The 14729-nt window shown below is 39.2% G+C and overlaps 1 protein-coding gene across 8 annotated transcripts; it reads left to right on the forward strand.

Moving 5' to 3' along the window:
• The first annotated feature begins 13 nt into the window (after positions 1-13).
• On the forward strand, positions 14-12276 carry HNRNPK (heterogeneous nuclear ribonucleoprotein K). 8 transcript variants are annotated; one of them, XM_044265795.1, is made up of 17 exons: positions 15-130; positions 2110-2184; positions 2307-2391; positions 2793-2890; positions 3571-3627; positions 5075-5118; positions 5994-6066; positions 6689-6760; positions 7261-7374; positions 7706-7834; positions 8402-8709; positions 8841-8895; positions 9206-9289; positions 9557-9572; positions 9650-9732; positions 10114-10283; positions 11004-12276. In XM_044265795.1, exons 3-17 carry the CDS (start codon positions 2334-2336, stop codon positions 11035-11037), a joined length of 1395 nt encoding a protein of 464 aa, XP_044121730.1. In that variant the 5' UTR covers positions 15-130; positions 2110-2184; positions 2307-2333; the 3' UTR covers positions 11038-12276. The 8 variants fall into 8 exon arrangements, with proteins under 8 accessions (XP_044121736.1, XP_044121737.1, XP_044121733.1 ...); XM_044265800.1 differs by having other exon boundaries at positions 11064-12276; XM_044265796.1 differs by lacking the exon at positions 15-130 and adding an exon at positions 403-488.
• Positions 12277-14729: the final 2453 nt, after the last annotated feature.

A 14729-nucleotide genomic window follows, 5' to 3' on the forward strand; every position in this document is an offset into this window, starting at 1 on the left:
CTAGTGAGTGCGCGAACGAGAAAGGAGGAGGGCGCTCCAGGCGAAAGAGCTGCAGACGCCATTATCCTCTGTTTCTCTGCTGCTGCAACCTCGACGTCTTACCTACGTCCCGCTTTCTTGCGGCCTATAGGTAATTGGGGTTTTCGGCGCTAGGATACTATAGATTCAGGCATGGGTTTGGCCTCCCTAAAGGCTGCGTTGACTTCTATCAAGCCCGGCTTTTCTCAGGCCCTTAGCGGCCTCACAATCTGAAGGGAGGCGCCGACGCGAGGCGTGGCGTCGCCTCCTTCGGCGCTTTGATTGATGCGGCCTTGGGCCAATCGCTTTGCCCTCGCGCCACCGCTAAACCCCGGGCAACCAATTGGGCTCGGCGGCGGGGTAGGAGAGTGCGGGGAGGCGGGGGAAGGCGGCGGGGGCCTGCGCTCGTTCTCTGTCTAGCTGTGACCGGCTGAGGCGGCGCGGCGGCACGGGGACGGCGACCTCGCGGGGTGAGGAGTGGGGCTGGATGAACGGCGCGTGGGGGCGAGGGTCAGAGACGAAGTTTGCCGCTTGAGGGAGGCGTTTGGGGGCTGCTTGGTGGTTGGCGGATTCTCAGGGAACGTTGCCCGGTTTCCCCTCCCCCCACCTCCGCCATTTCCCTGAGCGTATATCCGCAGTCCGCGTTGTGGTGCTAGAGGCTTCGGGTAATTGCGAGGTGTGTGCCTGTAGGATGATCAGTAGTTCTGTAGTCTTCAAAACTAGACGCCTGGTGTACGAAGGAGAAGCGGCCGGCGGGCGGGACCCGAGGGCAGCGGAGAACGCCGCCGCTCTCTTTGTTTGGGTCCCGCTGCACTTGGGGCCTCCCGGCCCGGGAGCGGAGGTAGAGCGGGGCAGATGGAATGGTCGAGGCTGCCTCCGTTGCTTTGTCTCTCCCGCGGTGGGGGGAGGGTGCGGGGGATGAGATCTCGGGACCGCGTGGTGGGTGGGGGAGGGGGGTCCGCGCTCGGCTCCGCCTAGTAGCACGTAGTCGCCATTACGCGGGCCGCCATTTCCTGTCGGGTCCGGGTGAGGAGCGGCGCGGCGCTTCTGCTCTCTCCTTCGGCTTTTCCACTCTTGTTATTCGGCTGTTGCTGATCCCTGGTACCGTGGCGGGGGGGGAGGCATGTGTGCGTTCCGCTGCTCTCCCATATTTAGTGATTTGAGGAATGGTGACTAAAGGACCTGAACGGGGAACCGCGGCAACGTTTTCCTTACAAGCCGAGCCCGCTGTCTTCAAGTTATTTACCTGAATCTGTGATACCTCTACGTTTAGCTGAGTGATGGGCGGTGAGGTAGTGTTTCAGTTAGTCGTTAAAAGGTTTGTCGACAAACGTTACGGAAGTACGGGGGCCATAAAGGTAGCTCTGGGCTGTATAGCTCTCCGTCATCTGCCTACCAGAGGCCACTTGTCGGCTCTTTCTGCTAGACCTGTAAGGGCTGGTGAAAGGCTGTTTGCAGTCCCATTACTCTGGCGTTAAAGGTATAATTGTTAGGTTATAGACTTCTAACTTAAAATACTCTTTTGGTGGCAGAATTAGTACTAGAATGGGCTTCGTTAGCTCTGTTGGAATAATCGGGTATGATTGGCAGTTGGGGTCTGCTCCTGTATGAGGTTTTAAGATTTAATCTTAAGTACATTGACCTTATTGTTGTATATAGCTGGAATTTGCCTTCATGTTTGTAAACTTTCTAGAGATTTCAGAGAAGGGCATTTCAAGTCACCAGCGGTAGGAAACCCACACGCAATTTAAAAATCAGTATAATTTTATATATCTATAAATGTGTACCTTTAAGGACAAAATTGAAGGCTTTGGGGCATATGTATGTTTTACAGATCTTTGGTCTGTATTGTATTGTAGAAAACAATTAGTTTTATCATGGTGGGCACTCCGTCCAGTGGCTAAAAACTGCATGGTTTTCTTTTTGCAAAAAATCAGATAGGTCCTTTCGTTTTTTGTTTTTCCTAAAGCAGTCGTTTGAGAGTGTAAGACCCGGTTTTAGAGATGTTTAGTTTGTATTTACATCACTGTTAATTACTATTCAGTAATAAGCAACCAAAAAGCAAAACTCAATTTATGTTGGTTTTTATAGGCTACTGCAACACTAGGGTGTCAGTTGGTCCCGCCCAGAACTTCAGTTCTGCTCTGCAAGGATATATAATACCTGGTATGTTCTAGAAGCAGAGTCATTTTCCTTGACTTTTTTTTTTTTTCTTTTTTTTCTATTAGCAAGACATAAAGCTTACTTTCCAGTAAACCAAATGTACTAGTCTCTTTATCTTTCAACAGATTGGTGTGTCTATTTAATACAAGAAAATGGAAACTGAACAGCCAGAGGAAACCTTCCCCAACACCGAAACCAATGGTGAATTTGGTGAGAAGACATTTTAATTTTAACAATTTCTGGGTTTTCCGTTTTGTTACTTTCATTGTTTGGAACTGTTTAGTCTGACATTCCTGTCCGCTTTCTCCACTTTCATTTGTGAACGAGAGATAACTAATTTGCATTGATGACTCTAAACTTAAGATATCTTGACAGTAAATATATTGTTTCTTTGTATTTTATAAGTTCAGTCTTTGCAAGCATCTTGTCGCATGGTTTTGTGTTTAGAAAGTATTATTGGAAGAGAACATGCTCTAATTGACTTCACAACAAATCTCCAGACAACAGTTACTTTCTCTGACCTATGGCTTGAAACTAAAATGTAATTGAATTAAAGGGGTTTTTTCTTGTTCACTGGTGCTTGCTCTGAAATCTGAACTGTTAATTTTTAGGTAAACGCCCTGCAGAAGATATGGAAGAGGAACAAGCTTTTAAAAGATCTAGAAACACTGATGAGATGGTTGAATTACGCATTTTGCTTCAGAGCAAGGTATAAATTTTATTCTTGAAAATTTAAAAGGGGTTCTTAACTAAAGTAGAAATTAAAGTGAGTTCTGATTTGGCCCTCTGGGAAGCATTCTAAGTCTTACAGATTGAAGAGTAAAAAAAGGTTTGTGTGGCTCTTTCAAAACAGATTTGTAGGCCAGGTTATTTTGATCAAATGAAAGTACTTAATGCAGTGAGTCATTGCAGGTCAAAGTAGCAGAGAGGGTGTAGGTAATGCTTAAAGCATTGATGGATAAAAGTTTATACCTTGATTGTATTGTGGGGAAAACATCTAGTTGGCTGCTTAATTGATTGATCCCATCACATGTCACCTTGTAAAGATACCTGATAGGTTTTAAGTTGTTTCTCAGAAGGAAACTATAAATTTAATCAGTGCTTAACTTTCATGCTCCATGTACTTCTTCCCATGCTGAATATCCCAAAGCTATCTTAAGTGCTTAATCCCCAAAGCACAAATTCCCTGGTTTTTCTTTTCTTTTTTTTTTTTTAACCTGATGATTTTTTGAGTTTATCATTTCTGATTTTTAGCTTTATGACCCAAAAAAGAGAGGTTAGGGGTTTTCGTTTTTAGTTTAGGGTTTTTTGCTACGGTTTAAGAGCGTAGGAAGACATTTAACATCGGGAAAGGGGAAGGTAAGCTTATTGTCTTTTTCTCTCCTCCAGAATGCTGGGGCAGTGATTGGAAAAGGAGGCAAGAATATTAAGGCTCTCCGTACAGACGTAAGTATTAACGAGTTTAAACTACTACTGGAGCAGCTTCAGTTTATGTGTGTGTAGAAATTTAAAGATTTTGTGTCATAGAAATCATTTAATAGCCTAGGTACAAGCCATTTGTAATAATCTATTACATAGATGATTTCAAGGTTTGCCATTCCTGATTTAACAAAGCCCAGATTGAGTTTGGGGAGGGAAGGGTCTGTATTAAACCTCTTCACTTTCTGATAACTTTCCACCAAATTATTCACTTCAAGATAACATTTTAATTAGAAAATAACAGTGTAAAAACCCTTAATAGCACCATTTACTGTGTGTGAGTCAATTACAGTATATCAAAAACCTTGCAGGTGGCTGATTAAACTCAAATTTTTATTTCCTTTTTTTTAATCCGTCCATCTGTTTAACAGCTTGCACATGGAGCACAGATTAATGTTGAGGTTGCATGATTTAAATATGGGTAAAGAATAGAGTAGACATGGGAAACCATTTGTCAATGCCAATGATTTGTTTGAGTCTTCATATTTTATAGTGGGTTGACTCTTGTGATTAGACACACTAAATGTTGGTATCACCAGAAGTGAGCATATATCTAGGACTTGGCTACACCCAAATTCCTAAATTTTTTTTTCTCATAGTGTACACTCTTTTAATGTTTCCTTGCTGAAGTTGAGGCAAATAATAACTTTGTGTTGAATACTTATTTGATAGTATTTCATTTCTCTCTTGGTCGCAGATCTTTGTATGTTCCTCTTGTAAACTGAACTTGAAATTTTGTTTAAAATTTTACTTGCCTTGCTAGGATCTAGGAATGCGTTTTAAACCTCCAGGAAACCAAACTGGTCTTTTTTAAGAGTTAGGGTTTTTGGTGGTGTGGGAATTTTTGTTTTGTCTTTTATAAACCTCTCTCCTCTTAATCCAGATGTTTTATATAATTATCTGGGTTATTAATTTCCCCATTTCCTCAAGAATTTCAGTAAACTGAGTCATGACAGGTTTTGTGTCTACCCTCATGAGCCAGCCTGCTACTGAAACATCGTTTGTTTAAAAAAAAAAAAAAATAGCTAGTACCATCATTTAAGGTCCTTAAATGTTAAGCCACAGTCAGATATAGAGAAGTCCATTATTGTGTTAGTCTTCAGAACAACTTAAGCTTGTTTCATTAATTGAGAGTATGAGTATAGTTTGTATTAAATTAAAATTTATTGCTTTTCCCCCTTTTCCCTCTCCTTGTTTTTTTGGCCATATATCTCCGTTGCCCATGTACTGGATCGACTTACCCCTGCGTTGCCCACCATGACGTTGGCCCATCCGCCCCTGAACGCCCATGTGAAAACCCTGGTTGGCTATGCCCAAAAATGTGCTCGTTGCCAAACGGGTACCATACTTGACAACTTCTGATTGAATGCCCATGCCCAATGCCAACATCCACGAACGCCAATGACCAATGCAGTACAATGCCAGTGTTTCAGTCCCAGACAGCAGTGGCCCCGAGCGGTATGTCCCAACAGTTTATGCCTCACTGCCTGATTAGAAAGAGAGAAATGTATTTTATTACCTGCCTTTTATATAATTAAATAGTATCCCCTTTAGACGGTGTATTGTTTTTCAAGTTTCTGTCTTATTTTCCCCATTAAGTCTTTTTGTCACTGAACTTTTACCGTGAGTTGCCCACCCAAACGATCCACTAATTTTATTTCGATGGAAGGAGCACAGCTTCAAGTGTTGCATATTTGCTGCATTGTAAATCAGATTGTTACCAAAATAGTCTCTCGCTCTGTCTTTGTGGCCCACCTTGCTTCCCAACATTGCCTGTTCATAATTTTTTCTGATGAAATGCTAACTCTGGTTCACTTTCTTTCACTTCTCATTTGTGTTGTCTTTGTTTTGTCTCGCATTTGTATTTGTTTTCTTGCAGAGCCCATTAGTGATCTAATTTCTAACTGGTATCCATAACCTTACTCCAGATATAATGTTCACCACTTGCATATTCCCCCACTTTTGCCTAAGAGAAGGTGTGCCAGTTTTACCAATGTAACAGCGAGGGTATCCTTAATTAACTTAGTGGTGGCGGGGAACATAAATATTCAACTCTGCTTCAGTTCTGGTCAATTTATTGCCCACTTAATCTGAGCCCTTCCAAGAGCCCATTCTCTCTGTCTCTCTGCAAGTCTCCTAATACTGTTACCATGTCTGTATTGGGCATAAAACAAAATGCATGTGAAAAATCTATAAATAGGCTACTTTAAATGGGGAGATTAAATAATTGTATGTTACTTCTCTGTAAAAGTTTGTATGACTAATGATGAACACAAAACTCATTTTTCTTTTCCACCTTTTTTGTACTATCTGGTATTTGTGATGTTTGACAGCATATTGAGTATCAGTGCTGATATTGAAACAATTGGAGAAATTCTGAAGAAAATCATCCCTACCTTGGAAGAGGTAGGCTCTCTTTTTGTTCTTAACGTATTTGGCAATTGAGGGGGGATGGTTGGAAGTGTTTTATTGGGGCTTAATATGGGGATGGTGGAGAGACAGTGACTGTAACAGTTTGTAGCAGCAACATCTTGCACTACATAATGTGCATGGTTACAATTCCACGTCGTTCGTTTTAAAACATATTTTTTAAAAAAAAATTTTTTTTTAATGTAGCCTGGCCACTCCAGAGTAAATCTGAACTATCTGTGGTCATGCACATGGGTTTAGCAGGTATTTTATGGGCTGTGGTTACAGGGGAGGGTTGGGTTTTTTTTGTTTTTTGGGGGGGGGTTGTGTGGTTTTTTTTATTAATATTATTATTATTATTATTAGAATATTGGTTGTGGGGCTGTGTTGGAGAGGACTATGATCTAGTTCAAGGATTGTTTTAATTCTCTGTAATCCTGTATTTACTGGGTATATAGGAAAAGGTTACATGTTGATTATTAAGAGTAGATAAGTAGTTTTCCATTTTATGGTATAGATATAGATAATGAAATATGTTGTAGTAGCTTTACCAATATATGCGACAATAGCCTGATCACACTAGACACTTAACCTATTACTCTTATTTTTCTACTTTCAGGGCCTGCAGTTGCCATCACCCACTGCAACCAGCCAGCTCCCGCTCGAATCTGATGCTGTGGAATGCTTAAATGTATGTCATAGTGCCATTGAACCCCACTGAAGTATGGAGCCTGGCCCATAGGATCAATTTTATTTTTAACATAGTGTACTTTTCCCGTCTCTATAGAAAAAGGCTTAAAAACATGATAAGTGAATGGTCTTACAACTCACTGTTGACCCTGCTCCATGCTGCAGTGGGAATTAACTACATTTGCAAAGTGCTTTGCAGTCATTTTTATTATGGTGTTATTTGAATGTTATTAATAATTTTGTGGTAACAGCGACATGCTAAATGGCTGCAGTGTGGGTATGGTGTTGCAGGACCTGAAAATAAAATAGTTTTTTAAGGTGGTGCAGAATGTCCTTTTTGGGCCTGGCTATTGAGGATAATAAGCACATAACTGGTAAAGTTATTGAAATATAAATTCAGGTTGCTCACTGCAACAGTATATTGTCATGCTTATAGCAGATAAGTGTATTATTGGGGATTCCTTGATACGGAACTAAAATTTTATAATTCTCCCTCTGCAGTACCAACACTATAAAGGAAGTGACTTTGACTGCGAGTTGAGACTGCTGATTCATCAGAGTCTGGCAGGAGGAATTATTGGGGTCAAAGGTGCTAAAATCAAAGAACTTCGAGAGGTAAAGGCAGTTTTTTTGTTGTTTTTTTGTTTGCTATATTACTAGACAGTAGTGTTTCCTATAGAGCTGGGTCAGTGGGGTTCTCCTTCCCCCTTTTTGAGTTCTTTCCTTAAAATCTTAATCACTTATATTTATCTAGTTCACTTTTAAAATATAACAGAAAGGCCTGGGCATGTTAGGACAAGTTCATTCTTGTCCTAACCTACCATGGCAAAGTCCTGGAGTTCTAATAGGGTTTTTATGTTGGGAGTGGGGGCAGGTTTCAGTGTGAACCAGGAAACTTTGTTTTTTCCCTTCTGATTAATGCTTCTCTTTTTCATAACTTACACAGAACACACAGACAACAATCAAGCTTTTCCAGGAATGCTGTCCTCATTCCACTGACAGAGTCGTGCTTATTGGAGGAAAACCTGATAGGGTTGTAGAGTGCATCAAGATCATCCTTGATCTTATATCAGAGGTACCTTTGGAATATTATACTTATTTAATTCCATGAAACAGACAAATATTTTAACTTAGTTTCACGATGTTGAGACATGGTTTTTATTTGTCCTTAGCTAGTTGTTTAGTTATCACTGTAATTTAAAAATTCTTTGGGAGAGTGGTCATTTGATCATTGGTGAGGATTTTTAGTAGCCTTTGATCCTTCAAATGAAGTTTTGCACAGCTTCCCAACCGATACGCTTCAGTATGAGTTATATGCTTACATAAGATAGTGATAGCTCCAGTCCTTGAGATGGGGACAAGTTCTTTATAGACCCCGTTGTGAAATGTGTGAGCGGGGTTTCTTGTCTCTTGAGATGGAACAGTAAAAGCAGGCTGCTAAAACTTTGTTTAGGACTCAGCAAAAATAATGCATTTTTTAAAATTCTTTTCTTCCTACTATTAACCTTTGCCTGCATTCCTTTTCCTGACATAAGTACCTCCCAGGAGAAATAAAGGACTTGAAATGTTCAGCTTGTTATCATGTGGTATGAAACAAGGCTCTTTTCCTTCAGTCTGTAAAATTGTTATATTTTTGTTTTAGTCTCCCATCAAAGGACGTGCACAGCCTTATGATCCCAATTTTTACGATGAAACCTACGATTATGGTGGTTTTACAATGATGTTTGATGACCGCCGTGGGCGCCCTGTGGGATTTCCCATGCGGGGAAGAGGTGGTTTTGACAGAATGCCTCCTGGCCGGGGTGGGCGTCCTATGCCTCCATCTAGAAGAGATTATGACGATATGAGCCCTCGTCGGGGACCTCCACCTCCTCCTCCTGGACGAGGTGGCCGGGGTGGTAGCAGAGCTCGGAACCTTCCTCTTCCTCCACCACCACCACCTAGAGGAGGGTAAGTTTGTTCCATTGACAAACATTGCTGATCTGTAAGAGGCTTCACTTTATGGGTAGTTAGGGTAGGATTTTATTTGGTGTGTGTGACATGTAAGCAAACTGAGATTACAAGAAGTACTATGCTTGCAGAGATCTGATGGCCTATGACAGAAGAGGAAGACCCGGAGACCGCTACGACGGCATGGTAAGAACATTTCATTTATCAGTGTATACATGAAAGCTTCTAGGAGTCTAATCACGTAGTTGACATTTTGTTGAAGATGATTATTAATTGGAATGTTTGCTTTACAAATGAATTTCGTAGACAGCTAGTTAAGTCATTTCCGTTGTTAGCTGGAATATTAAGACTTCATTTAGCCCTTTTTTTGTTTCTGGAGAATATTTGATTTCTGCCAATATTTAAATGATGGAAAGTAGAAATCAGACATAGAAAAATCGGTAGCTCAAAGGCCGAAACAGTGCGGGTTATGTTAATAGTTCTATCTTTGACACAGGTTGGTTTCAGTGCCGATGAAACTTGGGACTCTGCAATAGATACATGGAGCCCATCAGAATGGCAGATGGCTTATGAACCACAGGTTGAGTATCATGGGTGTTTTTGTATTCATATCAGTAACAAATGCTTCCCTACTTGCCAGTAAGTGTTGACTTCCCTTCATATAATGTTCTTGCTTCTGTGCTATGTACCTGAAGGGTTTTCTTCCCCTAAGGATTGTCTTCCAAAATGTACTAGGGAGAATGTGGGAGGACTTTAGTTTCCTAAACTAAGACTTTAGGAATATTAAAAGACCTAGAGAATAGTTTTGAAGGCAAAGTAATTTTTTATTTTTTCTTTCTGTTTTTAGGGTGGCTCCGGATATGGTAAGTTTTTTCCTTTGTAAAATGAAAACATTATTTCATGCTTTCTAAATGAACTTAATGCTCATTATTTAAATCAGATTATTCCTATGCAGGGGGTCGTGGCTCATATGGTGATCTTGGTGGACCTATTATTACTACACAAGTAACTATTCCCAAAGATGTAAGTATTCTTTAAATTTTTACGTTCTTGTAATGTTACAAGGAATGTTTAATGAATCATTTTCTTTAAATTCCCTGACACGTAACTAAAAGGTCTTAAAAATTTATGTTAGGGTTAAAATTGTGTTTTACAGACCTAAGTGAAGTGTCTTTCTCTGATTTGACTCTTGTACTATTTTTGAAGCAGAGGGTTCTGAGCCCCTGATTTGCTTATTAAAGGAAACGTGGATGTGCAGCATAAATACATTTTAATTTAAACCTTGATGGGTTGGAGGTCTTTAATCCTAGAATGGACTGTGTATTGTTGATATTCACTGAAAATACCAGTAATACGGTTATTTTTAAAGTATATCATAAACACTTGTTTTTAAAAATCTTTCAGTTGGCTGGATCTATTATTGGCAAAGGTGGTCAGCGGATTAAACAAATCCGTCATGAGTCAGGAGCTTCGATCAAAATTGACGAACCTCTAGAAGGGTCTGAAGATCGGATCATTACCATTACAGGAACACAGGACCAGATACAGAATGCACAGTATTTGCTGCAGAACAGGTCAGTTTGAGTTTAGCTTTATGTTAGCATACCCATACTAAAACTTTAAAAAGCTTTTCTTCTCAATTGATTTTTCTTTTAGAAGCCATGGTGTCTCAACCTTTTGGGGACCTAACTTCTAAACATCCTAATAGCTTTGCTTTAATTTTCTTCTGCTTTCTTACTAAAAATGAAGACATTCAATACTAATCTTGCTGGAAGAAGCCTTAACCAAGCAAACTTCTCATTTCTCTGGTGAAAACTGCTGCCAAAACCACTTGTTATAAATTATACAGAGCCTGTAGAAAATATAGAAGATTCAGTGGATGTTGGTCTAGTTCTGTGTGGAAGACTAGTGATTTTGTTGTTTTTAGATAACTAAATCGACAACAAATCACAGTCTGCCATATGGCACAGGCCATGCCTCTACAGGACAAATGATTGGTGCTGTAAAATGCAGCATTTCACACCTTACTGGCATTTCTTTGTCTTTCTACCAAGTATTAACAACTTTTAATTTCATTTTCCTAATTCTGCTCTACTAATGTTTGATTTACTATTAATCATTTTTCTGGAATTTTACATTGCTCTTAATTTTTTAATTGCTAATGTTTTAATTCTTATTTCTAATAATAATGGACATGTTTATCATTTGAATTTAGCATTGAAATTGTCTTAATGTTGATTAAGATGTTACGAACAAAAATTCTAATTCGTACTTTTTTTTCTTTTCTTTTATAGTGTGAAGCAGTATGCAGATGTTGAAGGATTCTAATGCAAGATATTTTTTCTTTTTTATAGTGTGAAGCAGTATTCTGGAAAGTTTTTCTAAGACTAGTGAAGAACTGAAGGAGTCCTGCATCTTTTTTTTTTTATCTGCTTCTGTTTAAAAAGCCAACATTCCTCTGCTTCATAGGTGTTCTGCATTTGAGGTGTAGTGAAATCTTTGCTGTTCACCAGATGTAATGTTTTAGTTCCTTAAAAAAAGGGTGGGGGGGGGAAGGGCGTGCAAAAACTAACATTGAAATTTTGAAACAGCAGCAGAGTGAGTGAATTTTAATTTTTGTTCATTGTTGGTGGTTTAAAAGAAAAAATTCCCCCCTGTAATTATTGTGAACACTTTGCTTTGTGGTCACTGTAACATTTTGGGGGGGGTGGGACAGGGAGGAAAAGTAACAATAGTCCATTTGTCCCTGGCATCTATTCAGAGCAGTGTGCAGAATGTAATGCTCTTTTGTAAGAAACGTTTTATGATTTTTAAAATAAATTTAGTGAACCTATTTTTGGTGGTCATTTTTTTTTTTTTTTTAAGACAGTCATTTTTTCAAATGGCTGGGTCCTCAACCCACCCCAAACTAAACACTAAGTTTGATTTTCAGCTCCTCTGTTGGATATAAATAAATGTATCTCTTCTTGGAAATAGGCATAATATCTTGGCTAATTCCATTCTGGTGATTTCTTGATTTGAAAGTCCATTGCTTGGGAAGAAATTCCGTCATACACATTTATGCTTATAATAAGCTGGGGATTTTTTTTTGTTTGTTTGCATATGCTTGCCCCTACTCTGCAGCAATTTTCTATGTTAGTAATTGTAAAGGAGAACCAAGGTGGGGAGCAATACTACAAATTGAGTAATGGTATAAGTATATGCCAGAAGCCTAATGGCAGCAAGTTTTATTAATCAGAATAATACTTGGTTATGGAAGTGACTGATGCTAAATAAATTCTTATTATTTTTTATTAGATGATTTCTCACCTATAGACAAACTGTCAGCCTGCTAGTGTCTATTAGTTAAACTTTGTAATATATATATATATTCTTGTTTTTTTCCATTGTATGCAAATTGAAGGAAAAAGATGTACCATTTCTCTGTTGTATGTTGGATTATGTAGGAAATGTTTGTGAACAATTCAAAAAACGATGAAAAAAAGTTCCTGTGGATGTTTTGTGTAGTATTTTGGCATTTGTATTGATAGTTAAAAGTTCACTTCCAAATAAATAAAACTCCCATAATGCTAGATTTGATGTGTGCCCAATGTGAACAAGAGTTAACTACCTGTAAAATTTGTTCAAACGTTCCTCTTAGAAGGAAATAGAGTAATCTTAAATTACTTTTTTTTTTCCCCCATGTGAACTGTGTTTCTAGAGTTTATAAGTCTGGTAAGGGCGGTAAATATAAAATCCCAATCACTAAGCTCTTTATTTGTTAAAGGGGGAGTCTAGAATGATGAGAGCTGGAGTCATTATCCAAATCTTTAATAACATAATTACAGATTACCTAAGAGAAATTGTGGGTTTCTTAGGTTTTTATCTTTAAGATAGTTCTAGTTTGATGTTTGAAAAAGTAGTGACTGATAAATAAAACAACTGCAGAGTAGGTTCCTGTCTCATAAGTTCCTAAAATTTCTACTTATTAATCTCCAGCTGTCTAGTAAGCATGAGAACCACTCAGTTGTATGGAAAACACTTAATGCAGTTCTGCTTTTTTAAGTTTAGAAAAAAGACGTGGATGTAGTAGAAGATGAAGTAGGTGGTTTTTTTGGAGTATACATAAGTAACACATGCAGGGAAACCTGATTTAAAGGCAGAATTTTGGTGAAACTCCCCTTTTAGTTTGGGGAGAAAGTTCTTCAAAATGAAAAATTGCCACAATAGGATTTAAAACTTTGAATGATACCTGTGGTATATAGTTTCCCAGAAGGAGGAATTAGGCTGTGTTGCCACATGAGTGTTACTTAAGTATCCCCTTGGGTATATTAAGTATGGCTGAGCTGGAGTGGCTTAGGGCAGTATAACCAACTTCTGTAGAAATGAGCCTTTCTGGTAGAGAAGTAAGTGATAAGGCTTTAAACTTAGACTGGCAGTAAGGCATTCCTAGAGATAACACTGGCTTTCAAAGCAGGCATAGGCCATTAAAAAACTAGTTACGTTAAGTACATAGATTATTAGCTGGAAGGGTTTTCATTTTTGCCTTGAATGTGACCTACTAGAAATTAAGACTCGAGAATATCTGGCACTGAAAAATTGGGTGTACCACTTGTGAAGGGAGAGGCCTTTTGTGTTGCCACTATTTGTGAATGGTGTTAGAATATGAGCTGGAAATTCCCAGTAAAACATACTCAAAATTCACTATATGGAACGTTGAACCAATTTTATAAGAAGCAACTGGTACATGTCCTCATCTATGGAAGCCTCATTTAAACAGATGTGCAGTTCCTAAAAGATTTTAAGCTTAACTTTGAAATGCCAACAGATGTGCTAAAAACCAGGTTGCACGAGTTTTTTTTAGGAATGAAGATATTAAAACCTGAGCTATTCAAATTTTTTTAATTCGGCTTTAAAATGAGACTACGGGGGTCCCTGAGTGGCCTCAGTTGGTTAAGCGTCCAAACTGTTTTGGCTCAGCTCATGATCTCAGGGTCTGGAGTTTAAGCTCCATGTCCGGCTCTGTGCTGAGCACAGAAGCTGCTTAAGATTCTCCCTCCTCGCCCACTTATGCTCACTCACTCTACTCTAAAAAGAATCTACAAAATATTTTTATTGAACAATGCAGTAGTTTACTCCTAGATCTAATCCCTGATTCTAATGGAATGCATGGAGATTGAAGAGGTTAATTTTTCTCAAAAATCCTTTTAATGGCTTATTTATAATGTCTTCTGTTAGTACTCAGAATGGAATTACTGTTTTACAAACATGAAAGGTAATTTGTTTAAGATTGCTGCTGGCTAAAGAGATATTTTACTTTTACTCTTGGCCAGTGAAAATGTATTTGTTTGCAAAGTTGGGTTGGCTTGTGTTTTTTTCAAGTGTTTAATGCCATCAATTTTTTGGAAAGGGATTCAGTCTTGATTGTGGCTAAATGTAAATTTTAAAAATACACTACGCATCTCCTATTTATTACCAAGGGTTGCTCATTGCTGACAAGTTCCAGGTGAAATGGACTCGGTTTATGGAGCACTGAACTTAATGGAGAACTTATCACTGTTTTCTCAAACTATACTAGGACCACATTTAAAATCAGTGGTGCTGGTTAAACACGAAAATATCTGGACCATACCTGTTTGAACCACAATCTCTAGGAGGTACCAAGAATCTGCATATTGTACAAACTTGAGTTAGTGGTTTTTGTTTAAGATTTTATTTGAGAGAGGGCACATGAGCAGGGGGAGGAGCAGTTGTAGAGGGACAAACAGACTCGGTTAAGCAAGGAGCCCCATCACAGGGCTTGATCGCATATCACGACCCAAGCCGAAATCAAGGGGTGGGTGCTCTACCAACTGAGTTACCCAGGTACCCCAAACTCAATAGTCTATAAACACTAATTCAGTACAGCAATATGTAGTAGAAAACATATTGGGGATGCCTTGGTGGCTCAGCCAGTTGAGAGTCTGCCGCCTTTGGCTCAGGTCATGATCATGGGGTCCTGGGATTGAGCCTGGTGTTGGGCTCCCTGCTGAGCGGGAAGT

This window comes from Neovison vison, chromosome 9 (assembly GCF_020171115.1).
Source record: "Neovison vison isolate M4711 chromosome 9, ASM_NN_V1, whole genome shotgun sequence".
Taxonomy (NCBI): Eukaryota; Metazoa; Chordata; class Mammalia; order Carnivora; family Mustelidae; genus Neogale; species Neogale vison.

What these genes read in the sequence shown, in the direction of transcription:
- HNRNPK (XM_044265798.1), top strand. Translation starts at nt 2,334, where the DNA reads ATGGAAACTGAACAGCCAGAGGAAACCTTCCCCAACACCGAAACCAAT. An exon ending in TCCTTGATCTTATATCAGAG is followed by an intron (nt 7,835 to 8,401) that starts GTACCTTTGGAA and finishes TTTTTGTTTTAG; the next exon opens with TCTCCCATCAAAGGACGTGC. An exon ending in AAGTAACTATTCCCAAAGAT is followed by an intron (nt 9,733 to 10,113) that starts GTAAGTATTCTT and finishes AAAATCTTTCAG; the next exon opens with TTGGCTGGATCTATTATTGG.